This window comes from Rutidosis leptorrhynchoides, chromosome 5 (assembly GCF_046630445.1).
Source record: "Rutidosis leptorrhynchoides isolate AG116_Rl617_1_P2 chromosome 5, CSIRO_AGI_Rlap_v1, whole genome shotgun sequence".
Lineage (NCBI taxonomy): Eukaryota > Viridiplantae > Streptophyta > Magnoliopsida > Asterales > Asteraceae > Rutidosis > Rutidosis leptorrhynchoides.
Window position 1 is genome coordinate 406119863 of NC_092337.1, and position 13947 is coordinate 406133809.

At 33.4% G+C, this 13947-nt stretch overlaps 3 protein-coding genes across 3 annotated transcripts; all 3 read left to right on the forward strand.

Annotated features, from left to right (window-relative positions):
- Positions 1–1648: 1648 nt before the first annotated feature.
- LOC139847859 (GSH-induced LITAF domain protein) lies at positions 1649–3375 on the forward strand. Its single transcript, XM_071837587.1, has 3 exons — positions 1649–2016; positions 2821–2947; positions 3031–3375. The coding sequence occupies exons 1-3, from the start codon at positions 1736–1738 to the stop codon at positions 3112–3114; spliced, it is 492 nt and encodes a 163-aa protein (XP_071693688.1). The 5' UTR covers positions 1649–1735; the 3' UTR covers positions 3115–3375.
- Positions 3376–5534: 2159 nt separating this feature from the next.
- LOC139850378 (tubulin-folding cofactor A-like) lies at positions 5535–8279 on the forward strand. Its single transcript, XM_071839959.1, has 4 exons — positions 5535–5591; positions 6292–6450; positions 6956–7042; positions 7919–8279. Exons 2-4 carry the CDS (start codon positions 6298–6300, stop codon positions 8018–8020), a joined length of 342 nt encoding a protein of 113 aa, XP_071696060.1. The 5' UTR covers positions 5535–5591; positions 6292–6297; the 3' UTR covers positions 8021–8279.
- A 2002-nt stretch (positions 8280–10281) lies between these two features.
- Positions 10282–13882, forward strand: LOC139848014 (ubiquitin-conjugating enzyme E2 27-like). Its single transcript, XM_071837755.1, has 5 exons — positions 10282–10491; positions 12546–12594; positions 13099–13258; positions 13357–13446; positions 13537–13882. Exons 1-5 carry the CDS (start codon positions 10320–10322, stop codon positions 13642–13644), a joined length of 579 nt encoding a protein of 192 aa, XP_071693856.1. The 5' UTR covers positions 10282–10319; the 3' UTR covers positions 13645–13882.
- The last annotated feature ends 65 nt before the right edge of the window (positions 13883–13947 follow it).

Here is a 13947-nt window from a genome sequence, read left to right on the forward strand (position 1 = left end):
TTCTTGGTTGATTAATACATATCTTGCATTATAAAAAAAAAAAAAAAACCAACAAACTTGTGTAACTGTTTTATTCCGTTCAATTAATTGACAATTTTGCCCTTAAAATTCTTTTTATATGCTGCAATATTTTTTTTTTATATGTTTCAACATTATCCTCTTCTAATTCTAAATGCTTTCTCAACTATCATTTACTTATTTACTTACCTACACACTAAAAGTGACCATAAATTTGGGTCGACTTCGTTTTATCGCGTTTTAAGTTTGCGTTCACACTACAAACGGTCCCTCAACTTCCGCTCAAATTACACAACAACCCCACAACTTTACACTACTTTTTCAGGGGTAAAAAGTGTAAATATATAATTTTATTAAAATAAAAGAAACTAATTCCACCCAAACTTATAACGGGCCCTATCTTCTCGCTCGGTGCGAGTTACATTTTTTCGAGACCACCGTTCAACTCGAAAAAATCTGATGAACACAACGCGACTAACTATACGCAAAACAGACATCGTTAACAATACACTAAATAATGGCCCTATATTCTCGCTCGGTGCGAGTTAAATTTTTCCGAGACCACCGTTCAACTCGAAATAATTTTACGAACACAACGCGACTAACTATACGCGAAACGTACATCGTTAAAAAACACTAAATATTTTGGGTTATATTTCATACATATACATACACATCCAACAAACAACCAAACCTACTAGATATATTAGGTACCAAACAACGTATATTCAAATTCGACGCTCGTTGAATACAACCGCAGCAACGCGCGATCGAATTTTTTTTCTAGTTTAACATATTACAAATCTAACAAATTCCTAGTCCAATGAGATACTTTGGTGACTAACAAAGTAAAATTTCGAAATTGAGAGATTTAAGTATGAATTTTTAAATCATGTATAACGTAATCACTAATGTGTTCGAACAACAACGTCAACATGATAATTATTAAAAAGTGTATTATCGAGTTCACACCATAAACACTGACATGCTAAAGTGAACTTGAGTCCCATTTTAGTTTTTTTAATAATCAGAGACAAAGCATTGGAGAGGCTCGAAAGTAATGTGTCTCTCAATAGTTATAAGCAATGACACAGGATAACAGGGGCTAGAGGGGGTTGTGGCCACCCCACATGTGGTGGTGGTTGATGATGATTGTTTGTTGTTGTGTCTACGTTTCATGTTATTTGTCACTAGTATGTTGTTTCGTTAATGACGAGATGTTTTGTTTCAAATGTGGATTTTTAAAGGCTCGGTTGAAGTTAGTTATGTCAATGTTTGATTGTGTGTCTAGCAAATTTACTTTTAGCGAGCCGTACTTTGTGAATTGAATCTACCATTTTAAATGATTTTTCGTTTGTTGGTGAAGGATTTTTAATTTTAATTTTAATAAAATTGTTATGTTAATGTTATTTAAGTCACGATAAAGAAACATGTTAAAGGGCAAAATTGTCCATTTGAAGTATATTTAGTTCTCGAAGAACGATAGAAAAAAGAAAATAAAATAAACAGGCTCAAGAAAGATAGACTTGTAAAAGTCGTCACCCATCTACGAACCACCGTGGCTTCTGACATTTCATCATATATATAAATCACTTAAATCACTAACACACAAATACCATACGATATACGATATATTGTTAAAATATCCCCAAAATTTACATAAACCGTAAAAAAACGCGTTTACTAAGCTTTGATCGGCGATCAATTGATTTAAGAGATGGAAGACAAGAAAAATGAACAACCGGTGATCGGAATCCCATACAATCCTAACTATCAACAACAACAACAATATCATCATCAACCACCACCACCACCTGTTTACGCACCTCCACAGCAACAATATTACGTCGGAAATAATCCATACCAATCCGGCCAGATCCCACCAAACGCTCTTGTCGGTGATCCAAAAGGTATTCCGATTCAACAGACGATTTATAGAGATACACCTGCTCCAATTAACTGCGCTTTCTGCGGTAGTTCTGGTCTCACCACCGTCAGGTATTTGCACTCAAACCCTCGAGCTTTTATTTAAAATTAGGGTTTTTGTTTGATTATTATCTGTTAGTAAAGTAATCAGTAGTACTAGAAGATGGAATATTCGATGATTTGTAAAATGGAGCATTTTGGGGGAAAATTATATAATCATGTTTATGGTTTATGAGTTTTGTAATCGCTAATATGAACAGTTGCTATTATGTTATGTGACATATAATATATGTTGAATGAACACTTTTGATGCTAGAATTCAATAAACTGATATGTTTAGTAGTTAGCACAATAGAATTAGCTACAATTTGGAGATTAATTGTAGCAAATTACTCGTTTAATCACTTAGGGAAGCTTAAATTATGGGAATTTATTGGCACCTGTTGAATGAATTGACCTTTTGTGTTTGTTGTATTTTATATGTATGTGAAGAAAGACATAGTTTATGATGTTTCTGAAGAAAAAGATAACTAACATTATCATTGTACCTCGTATTCAATTAGCAGTATACTTTATCTCGAACACTTACACAATTAGTTTTAGTATGCCTGTGTGTTAGATTCAGTGGTTTATCTATTTTGCTTGTGGATTGACAATTTAGAGTTGATTTTATGAACAAATGTGTTGAAGAATCCTTATTTGATTCATTTTACAAGGACAGCTGTTGTAGCGTCTTGTAATGTCTTGAAACATGATGAAAGAAGTATCAAAACCAAGTCTAGCTGATTAATGTTTTATTTATAGTTTAATACTAACTAATCGTATCAAAACCAACTAATGACTTTTATTGCTTTTCTGATAATGTTATATTTGTAGATCAAAACCAAGTCTAGCTGCTGTTGTTGGTTGCATGATGCCCTTTATGCTCGGAGTATGCTTTCTTTGTCCTTCAATGGATTGCCTTTGGCACAAGTATCACTATTGCCCTCATTGTAACGAGAAGGTATACATTCTTTCACATTCTTATCTCATTTTAATCTTCCCTTTTTAATTTGAAGAAACTATAATTATCACTTTTCGATGCAGCTTGCTGATTTTGAGAAGAATGATGTGTGTTTGGTGATGGATCCTCCAAGTTGGCGTGAACCAAGTTTTGCATTGCCTGCATAATCATGAAGTATTACTGCGTATGCACCTTTGACTCCACACCTTGGATGAAATACCCTGTTATTGAACTCTTTTTTGTGTTTATACATAAAAATGTTATATGAGTGGTGATTGTGAATTATATACCATGTGAATGGACAAGCTCAAATTTATTGGGACCTGCATATTGTTATAACTATTTTGTGTTCTGTGTTTATACTTCAGTTTGTTTCTACTGTGGCATCTGTGCCTTAATCAAGCTTTTCTATGTGCGGTTTGCATTTCTACGTACTTTACTAGTTAACATGGGTAGTGTTTGATCTGAGCTTATTGCGAAATTGGTTTCTTGGGTGAGTGATAAGAATTACATGGTTAACCATTCGTTGTTTTTATAACATTAGCCTATAAATACCTGCTTCAAAACGGTTAACCATTCTTTTCCTTGTTAAGATTGTTTCATAATCGAAGTTTCCTTTATTGCAAGTCTATCATACAATTAGGGGTATGCACCATTTAGTATCAAACAGAATAAACCTAATATCGAATTCAAAAAAAAAAAAAAAAAACAATCCGAATTTTTTAAACGGTTTTCGGATCGATCGAAACCGAAACCGAATTCGTAATTCGGTTTTTGGTTTGGTTTTTGGTTTTGAAAATTTTAAATTTGTTTAACCAAAAACCGAATTAAAAACCGAATTAAAATTAATTACATTTTAAAACATATTTATAATTATAATATTTATATATTTATATTATATTTGATGTATTATTAAATTTTTTATTAAACAATAAACATGTTACATGCCCTATATACTTAAATTAATTTCACAACCGTTATTCCTAATTTATATGTAAGTTTATGATGGTCAGAATTTTTATTTTTAGTGATTTTCGGTTTTAACCGAAATCAAATTCGGTTTTCGGTTCGGTTTTAGTTATGGCTTTGATATTTAAATTTGGGTTCGGTTTGGTTTTTGGTTTTGATATTATAAGTTTCAAAACCGAAAAAACCGAATCGAATAAACCGAAAAATCAAAAACTAAACCGATGAACACCCTACAATCATCCTTTTGTTAGGCACTTCTTCTAAACTGAAGTATATACTGTAATTTTCTACACAGAAGAGAACAAAAAGTACGAAGAGTTCAACCGTCCTAATGTAACTAAAAAGCAGAGTTCTGTTCTGCGACTGATGTGGATAGGAAGGGTGGACGAAGAGAATGTTAATTGCTAGTATATTCTAAACATATCTTTCATATATAGTACAGACACCTATTTTTATCTACATAGCATTTATCAATAACCCTTTGAACAACCCCTTGAAATATAATCTAATAAAAGTTTCTAATAAGTCATCACATATCCAAGTTATCTTGACATAGACACTAAAACTTGATTTCTGGTTGTCTAATTCGGACACAACTGACTAATAAACTCATGTTTTATTTGGTGTATCTAAGTCATGATGAAGAAATCACCGAACTGGTTGAGTGATAAAAAGCCTCAGTTGATTTTGGGCCGGTATTCTTGAAAAAATATGTGCATGTTCAAATCTTTGGGGGAGTTTCTTCAAGGTTGTGCCTCTGGTATCCTTCATTCTGTGCGGGCCAAGCAGTTAACCTAAAGCATTCCGGGTACGATTTGGGCGATGTATGCGAGGAGTGATTTCTTAACGCGTGTGTGGGTCACAAATGAGAGGATTCGATGCCAAAATTGTTGTTAAAAAATAAGGCATGATGAAGAAATCTAGGTAAATGGATTATTCTCTTACCTGATCGAACTTATATAGATCAGTATTAGCTTGACCTAGTCGGTCTTAAAATTCAAGCTTATAAGCATATGCCGAGTAGAGCTTGAGTTTTTAAGTACTCAGCAGTGAGCACGAGTCATCATACCTACAAAACCAACTCATGTTTTATACATATAAGCAATGTTGTAAAATACCCTGATTACTCTCGATTAATTCCTGATTACTCTTTTTTAAGAACAGTCCGTTCTGATTTCCTAAAATCCGTTTAAGTAATTGGTCAACGTTGATCAGTGAGTTAAAATCGAATTTGTTGATCAAAGTCGGTCAAAACAAAATTGGTCAACAGTTTAACATAAATTTAGGCGTGAATATAAAAATTTTGAACAATATAAGCAATGTTAGAGACTTATGTTAAAGTTTATATTTATGTTTATGGTTTTCTTTTATATTAACAAATATAATTTTGAAATATATTATTTAAAATGTAAAAAAGTACAATCCGGTTAATCCAAATTAGTTCTCAAATTTTCAATTACTCGTTTCAAAGTCCCAACATATTAACCCCCGAATAGCGAGTTTTGCAACCTTGCATACATGTTACAACACTATTGTTCGACATATGGGCTGTTAAGGCATTATCGGCCCATTTGTATGAAGCCCAGCCCAAATATCGGATGCTTTCATTGTTTAAATCTTGAGACGATCCAGTGAAGTCGGCATTTTGCAGCCGATCATTCATCAATTGCAGCAGGTACTCACTCACAATCATCCTCCAGTTTTTCATCATTTCGTTAATTGAATTTTGAATAATTGCTAAAGTATACTTGTTAGTTGTTAGATTTAGTTTTCTCATATCTACTTATTATCTCGTGATCTCTAAATGTAGTAAACGTGGGAGTTAATTCGTGTAGAAATGAGTCTAGTTTCGTATAGTTCATACATCTTAAAATTATAATAATTTGATGTCTCATACGATATGATCCACGCTTTGAACTTATTGTTGAAGAATTATATCATATATGTTTTTGGATTTAAAAGTTATACAGTGACTGACACCTGCAACAAATACTCTTTTCACACTAAAATTTATAATTTCTTAACCTTTAATGTAAACAAACGAAAGTAAAATTAGGTTTTAATTGAACTAAAAGGATATTTGGAGGTTCGGGCTTGTAAGAATTGATATTTGATAAATAAATAGAATGTTAGAGGAAGTATTGCTCTATTTCGCAGCGGGAATAACGGTGATGCAGTTGAAAGCATGGAGATTTAGGTTTTGGTATAACAATTTCAATAAATAAAAACAAACACACTTTTATATCCTTTACTATGTAATATTTATAGTTTTGTATCTTTCATTTCTCCATATTTAAAATGAAAAGTACCTCTTTAAAATGTCTAAGACCTGAAGTGAACTACTTAGTGAAGTATTTATGTTATTTGATCTTTAGGAGAATATGGCAACTATTAGAAATCTGAAAATCAAGACATCGTCATGTAAACGTATCGTCAAGGAGTTACATTCGTATGAAAAAGAGGTTGAGAGTGAGGCAGCCAAGACAGCTGACATGAAGGAGAAGGGTGCTGATCCTTATGACCTAAAACAACAGGTAAATAAACTCGTTTTCTCACTTTATTTGTTGAAAAAATTATAATTGGTGTTTTGATTGTGCCAAAGTGGTTTTGGGGTAATAAAGTAGTATTCTTGATGGGAAAAAATCAAAAGCTATACTGTATTTGATGTCGAGTAATAGATGTTTTGGCCTTTATTTGTAGTGCGTCATAAAAGATGGGGCGGCTTAGAATAAGGGTCTTGTATGTTGGTTTATGTTGATTTGGGTGTATTTTGATTCAGTTTGATTCAATGTTCTTTGTTTTTTGAGGGCAGGTGTCTATGTTTGTATCTTTGTTTATCTCATTTATATTAGAGTTTTTTTGCCAAAAAGAAATATGATTAATCTAATAAATATAATCTATGTTTTATCTTGTGAGGTTGCAAGAAACTAAGAAAGTGATTAGCTTAACCACTGAGAGATGTAAAACATGAGCCTATGATCTTTTATTTATTTGTTTATTATTAGTAAATGAACAAATTTCTTGAATTTATTTTGATAGGAAAATGTGCTGGCTGAATCAAGGATGATGATCCCGGATTGTCGCAAACGTCTGGAGTCCTCACTGGCCGACCTAAAAGGAATTTTGGTATTTAACCTTTTCATTACAGTTTGGGCTTCAACATCTTAAAATAACTGTATAATATTGCTGGTTATAGCTGATCATGGGTGCACTTTTTGTTTCTCTTAATTGCTTTAAATATAAGCCTACCCATATTTAGCTTGTGTAAGAATTCATTCACGACTTTGGAGAAATTAATTTGGTTGTCATTAGGTGAAAATTAAAAGGTAGAACGTTTTCCCTGATTGGTTGTCATTAGTTTGGTTTTGATTAGGTGAAAATGACATAAAAAGTAAGTCCAATTTAATAATGGAGTATTAATTGATTTCTAGAAACTTGCACAAATGCCTCATGATACCTAAACATAGGATAATAGTGCTCTTTTTCTTCTTTGAACACATTTAAGTTTGTGCTCTATTCAGTTAAGAATCACATATTAAAAAATTGACTATAAAAGAAAGTTGGTACTTTTCCTTAATCAAATACAAGGAAAAAAAATACTTCATTCATATCAGAAAAAGGTTCAACTATAATGGTTAAAAGTAAACTTTAGCCGTTTGGTCAAATTTTACGCAAGAAAGTGACTTTTATGGAATATCCGACTGAGATAGACGGATGATGTATCATATTTAGTTTAGAGGCGGCAAAACTGGTTCAGATAAAAAAAAAATGGCTAACTGGCTAACTGCTTGGAATTGATTTTGGTTAAAATGGGTATAAAATGATTTCAGGTAAAACGGGTTTTAGGGGTGGAATTGGTTTTTGGTAATAAAATGGGTATCAGGTGGAACTGGGTTTGTGTAAAAGGCCGTATAGTGATATGAAAGAAAAATTTTATGAAGCGGACCTTTCTTTTTGAATGTATATGATAACGGCTTACAATAAACTTTACGTTGATTTTAGGCGGAGCTGGAAGAAGCAAACCAAAAGGAAGGACCCGAAGTCACTGAAGCTGAAAGCACCGTTGCTGATGTCGAGAAGCTATTCCAAACAACCGAGTGTTAGTTTGCGGCTCTCAGCCACTACCTTTTATTTTATGTTTTACAAATTTTATGATGCTTGGAATTTCTTTTATGTGTTTGTTTTTTCTGATGAGCTGGTACGATTTTAACTCCGATATCATTAGTTGTTAACTAATATGACTTACCAAGGCTTACTTTGTTGTTATTTGCATAATGCAATTGGCATTGAAAGTCAGGTTTCTGTAGGATGTAGTTTAGACTATCCATTTCTTACATATAGTTACTCTCTGATATGTTATACAAGATGGGATATTTACTAGTTTCCAGACATAAATGCTTACATGTTGAAAGTAATGTTTAGGTATTGTTCTCATAATCAGTTCTAGCTGGGAATTGACTAATCTGCAACCAGCCTAGGGGGTCAAACGGTTGAACCTAATTTTGTCCGATTTCGGAAGTTAGTAATATCAAAGTGTAGTTGTGATGGATTTAATATGTGCCATTTTACCTATCAATGGTAAGACTTACTCAATGAATGTTCGTCGATTGTTTGTCATAGTTCATTTTGAGTGTCACAATGTGGTTGTGCAAGTGGATTGTAGAATCTATTCAACAGACTAGGCAAAGTATGTGCAAGTGGATCGTAAAATCTATTCAAAATAGGATAGACATTCTGTTTCATTTGTAACTCAATCGATCATTGAATCATTTAATTTATATGAACTTTTGTTTTGCCCTCAAGACACATTGCAGAATACAGTGGAAGCCCACGATATTCGTCATTATCATCTGACGGAAAAGGCTAAAACAAGCCAATTGCATCACACCGCCGCTGGAGACAGGCCACGTGAAGAAGAAACCCAAACCGACGAGAGACAAAGAAACCATGTCACCCAGTGGTGGAATTAGTTTTTTCAGCGGCGACAAAATATTTTTAAAAGCGTAGCAAATTTTTTTTGACAAAATATGGAGGTTTTGAGGACAAAATAAAAAAAACCTAAAATTTTTGGGCGCAAAATTTCAAATCCACTGCGGGCGGGTGCCCCTCCCGGCCCCCTTATGTTTCCGCCCCTGTCATCACCCTCGTGCTCGAAACCTCAACCAAAATACAACACATGATGGTTAAACCACCATGCGTGCCACCTGCAACGAAAGGAGAAATGGAGGCCGAGATATTCGATAAAAACATCAGAATAAGGTGAGGGATACGAAGGGAGCAAGAAAAGGTGAGAAAGGGAGAAAAAAGATAAAGATAGCAACCACTGGCAAGCAGTGGCGATTCTAGGATCTGAACTCAATAGGGTATCAAAAATTTTTTTAGCACCAACTTAATATTTAAATGATATTTTAGTAGTTATTTACCTTCAAAAAATTACAAATTCAAAAAATATATGGGATCCGAGAAGCTAAAATTAGTGATGTTCTATACAAATCAAAGGAAAAAACTATAAATTCAAAAATATTATATGAGGTCTTGTAGTTAAATTCAGTGGTGTCATGTACAATTTCAAAAATATTTTCTATATAAAAATTTTAAACTAGTGGTGTCCCGTGACCTCACGGGCTTTAACCTAGAATGGCCCCTCCTGGCAAGATGTTGATTGAGCAACGAACAAAAATAGATATTGATATCTAGGAAACTTTATAATTAAGAGAAAATTTTTTACTTTCTTTCTTTTTCTTATACATGGTATAATTTGTGAAATATTCTTTTGAATCTTTAATTTTGCTTGAAATCTTACAATCACACGTGATTGGATCTTACAATACATGTAATTGTCCCACGTTTTTAATTCTAGCCATCGATTATATTGATCCAAAAGTAGAAATTTATTCCCTAGTTTTCAAGCAAATTTAAGGATGCAAATAAATATTTACAAGTATAATTTATTTATTATTGAGTTAACAAAAATCCATAGTGATTAACTTAACAACTAACAGTGCCACTTCTATAATTGTCACAAAATATGTATGAATAATTTCGAAAACAATGGTTTTAAACTCGTATCCAAACAATCCATTTATCTCGAGCAATTATAAAAGTAAACTTTTAACAGCGGATCAATGTGGATTAATATGTTATATCTAGCACTTAATATTGACTTTTTAATTGCAAACAAGTGTTTTCTTAAATCTTTGTGTAACAAATCATAAGATGTGTAAGCATTTTTAGGTGATCAAAAACTCTCGCATCTGAACACTCACCTGCAGTAGTCCTGCTGAACCACCGATCACAATTTGAAACCTTATTCTAGGTTTATTATACCGCCGGTACTAATCAATACAATTACAATTACAAATTACAATTACAATTACAATTATCACTGAAATCGAACGAAAAAATGACTGAAGTAGCGAGAGTTCAGAGAGAATTGAAGCACTTTCAATCAGATAAAGGCGGAATGACTTTAATCGCTGACGCTAACAGCATTCGCCATCTCATCGCTACCATTCCCGGTCCTGTATCCACTCCCTATGAAGGCGGAGTATTTGGCGTTGACATCACCATTCCCGGTCAGTTCTCTCTTTCTATCTCTATTATTATATGTCTCTATGATCTATGATTGTGTATTTGTGTATGTATACGTGTGTGATTGTACATAGATTGTTGTTAATTTGATTTAATTAGAACTCTCTGACTATTTTGTAGCTGATAAAACCCTAGGTTTTTTTTTTTTTCTTTCTTTTTTTTTGTAAGATTTTATTTATTTAGGTTTTGGTGAGGTTATAGTGATTTGTGGATTTAATTGCATTGATTGTGATGATGAGTCTATGTAATTGATTGAATATCTGTTGATTTGTTTATTGTGTTTCAGTTGAGTATGTGTGTTTATACTTTATATGTTAGGGCTAGTGTGTTATCTGGATGTCGCACGGATAGAGGAAATGAGAAGTTTTTGATAAAGAGAGAGAATGATATTAATTCATGATATCTGCGTAGTTGACGGACTCATCGATGGTGATCGAATTCCACCGAAAGGTAGTTAAAGAGAATGGTTGTTAGTTCGTTAGAAAGTACCTGTTCAGAATAGTGTGTCCCATAATTAACCTCGTGGAACCATTGATTACTCTCTTGCTCGTTAGGCCTTTTACTACTCTCCGTTTAAGCAACACTATGTTTCCAACTGATCATGAATTGTATAAATAAGGAAATATATCATATTCCAATTCCAACATGGTAGCTTTTGTACGTGAATTGTTAGACTATTGCATTCACGCTTTGCCCTCTTAATGGCCGCTGTTTTAATAAAAAAATGGCTGTAGGTTGTGACAGTAGCTATCCTTCAGATCCACCTATACGTAGGCACTACATGGACCTTGGTCTTCCTTACAGTTCGCGATTATAGGCCACCTCTCTCTCTCTCTCTATCTCTCTCTCTCTCTCTCTCTCTCTCTCTCTCTCTCTCTCTCTCTCTCTCTCATTTTCAAATAATCTCACGAGGCACGAACTATTTAGGAAAAAACTTCTGAAATTGTTTCCTGCCAAACTTAGTTGCGATTATGGTTTTACTTTTATAAAAACCACTAATGAATGCCAAAAAAATATGTTCTTCCTTCTGCTCAACCTTTTTTTTCTTCATATATTGTGGTGTAGCCAGTATGTTATTGCTATGTTATTGCTGGGACAGAAGATGGGTGGTTTATAACCATAATAGACTAGTAGTTAGCTCTGGGTGGTTTGCGTTGTTCAATCGCTGGTTTAATGTAACTGGGTAGATGATTGTTTTTTAACAGAACTATTTGATACTATATATGGTTTTATAATATAATTGGGAATCTTCCGCGTTGACATTACTTTGCTTGGTCTATTCTTCCATTATATCTCTATAATTACATGTGTACGTGTGCGTGTTTTTATATATGTTATTTCTTATGTGTTTATATATTGAGATAGTTAATAATTTAATATATTGAATTTAATCGGACCTTCCACTATTTTTTTAGTTAGTTAAACCCTAGCCTTTTTTATATATACTTAATTTTGTTAATTTTTTGATTTGATGAACATATATAGTGATTTCTAGATACAGTCGCATTGGTGATCTCTTGAATATGTTGAATGGTTTACAGTCTATTTGTTGAGAATTATTTATGTATTTATTTTACCGTAAGGGCTCCTGCCTTTACTGGATCTTTCCAAATACATATCGGATTTATAGAGAGAGAAAAAAAATGTAACATTTATTGCTATTGTTGCTATCATTATCAATTAATTTTGATTCGTCAACGGACAATACAATAACTAATGCTACAGCCAAGCGTCGATGACCACCATTATGGTTTTACCTTCAGTACGACCCAATCATGGATGTTAAAAAATTCTGTCTTTCCTATCCTGATCACATTTGTTTTCAATAAAATTGTCTTTCCTATCATGACCACATATATTTGTATGTTATATGTGACAATCCTTTCCTTTTGAGTCATTGAAGGGTCCAATTCTGCGTATTTACACCATATGTCAAGTGTTTTTTCTTCTTATGTTGTTAAGTTTTCATCAATGTTAATTTTTGATTCACTTATTTGATCTAATAAATATATTTGTTTTTTTTTTTTTTGTTGTACAGATGGGTATCCCTTTGTGCCTCCTAAAATGAAATTTACTACCAAAGTTTGGTAAGAATATAACTTAAAACTCCTTAGGAGTCTGATATGATCTAACTCGGATTAACAATCGGAATTAGACCTGAAAGCTTGAATTGAAAGAACAAGCAATGGAATCGAAATCCGAATGACTTTTATTCAACTGGTCGAATTCGTTACAATTGAGAGAAGAGGGAAATACAATTCATGATCTAAAACTGATTCTAACAACTTTGCTACACTACATTTATTCTCCAACACCGTAACAGAATTCAGTTACATCACTAATTCTGAATTAAACCGTTGCCGGGGCTGAGCTAATGATCTTGAACAGCATTCAGATAATAGTACGTGCATAACACGTGTTTCAGCTTAAATGAAGATCATGTGCCACCCATGTGCCATTAACGGACCCTAACAGACTTTAACGACTTGATTCACGTATAACGGATCATAACAGAGTCCCATATTCCCATTATTTTTAGCCCCTGAAACGAAGATGAATATAATTCTAAAATGAAACTGTTTTATTCCCAGGCATCCAAACGTCAGTAGCCAAACGGGAGCTATATGTCTTGATATTCTGAAGAACAACTGGAGTCCAGCTCTAAACCTGAAAACGGCTCTGCTCTCGTTACAAGCTTTGTTGTCGGCTCCCGAACCTGGTGATCCCCAAGATGCTGTTGTTGCCAAACAGGTTTCTCTTTCACATTTTTTTATTATCTTCAAAAATTAGGGTTTTTTTTCCTTCTACTTTTCACTTAACGGTACTCACATTTACCTCATCTGCTGCAGTATATTACCGAAAATGCAGAGTTTCTTACTACAGCTCGTCGTTGGACTGAAGATTTCGCAAAGGCTTCATCCACTGGGTTCGGTGCAAAGGTATGCATGAACTAGATCTTTTTAACATAATATTTTCATAAAAATTTCATTTTGGTAGTTAAATTAATGAGGAATAAATGTTGACTGCAGGTTCAGAAGCTTGTAGAAATGGGATTCCAGGAAGGATCAGTTAAGAAAGCACTGGAAGCTGCAGGTGGTGATGAAAGCAAGGCACTTGAAAAGCTGTGTTCCAAATAGCGTTTACCCAAGCTAATTATTTGTGCTTTTGTATAGTCGGTTCTCCAATTAGACATATATCTTACATAATAACTTGCTTATATATATTTGATTGTGGGATGGATGGATTCAAACTTTTGGTCGGAATGACTTGCTCCAAAATTATGTAAATTTGGAAATGTTGCACCATTCTTATAATCTGTATTAGTCGTTGTTAGACAAATGTGATTCGATGTAGCATGCAATTGTGTGCGTGCTTAAAGAATATATTAGGTGTCTGCTTGGGCATTCAGAACTACTACTTTTTCCCAATTTTTTTAAGAA

Excerpts from the sequence above, each read along its gene's own strand:
- LOC139847859 (XM_071837587.1), top strand. The coding sequence starts at position 1,736 with ATGGAAGACAAGAAAAATGAACAACCGGTGATCGGAATCCCATACAAT. Across the intron at positions 2,017-2,820 it reads TCTGGTCTCACCACCGTCAG|ATCAAAACCAAGTCTAGCTG; the intron begins GTATTTGCACTC and ends TTATATTTGTAG. Across the intron at positions 2,948-3,030 it reads GCCCTCATTGTAACGAGAAG|CTTGCTGATTTTGAGAAGAA; the intron begins GTATACATTCTT and ends TTTTCGATGCAG.
- LOC139850378 (XM_071839959.1), top strand. The coding sequence starts at position 6,298 with ATGGCAACTATTAGAAATCTGAAAATCAAGACATCGTCATGTAAACGT. Across the intron at positions 6,451-6,955 it reads CTTATGACCTAAAACAACAG|GAAAATGTGCTGGCTGAATC; the intron begins GTAAATAAACTC and ends TTATTTTGATAG. Across the intron at positions 7,043-7,918 it reads CCGACCTAAAAGGAATTTTG|GCGGAGCTGGAAGAAGCAAA; the intron begins GTATTTAACCTT and ends CGTTGATTTTAG.
- LOC139848014 (XM_071837755.1), top strand. The coding sequence starts at position 10,320 with ATGACTGAAGTAGCGAGAGTTCAGAGAGAATTGAAGCACTTTCAATCA. Across the intron at positions 12,595-13,098 it reads AAATTTACTACCAAAGTTTG|GCATCCAAACGTCAGTAGCC; the intron begins GTAAGAATATAA and ends TTTTATTCCCAG. Across the intron at positions 13,447-13,536 it reads CCACTGGGTTCGGTGCAAAG|GTTCAGAAGCTTGTAGAAAT; the intron begins GTATGCATGAAC and ends TGTTGACTGCAG.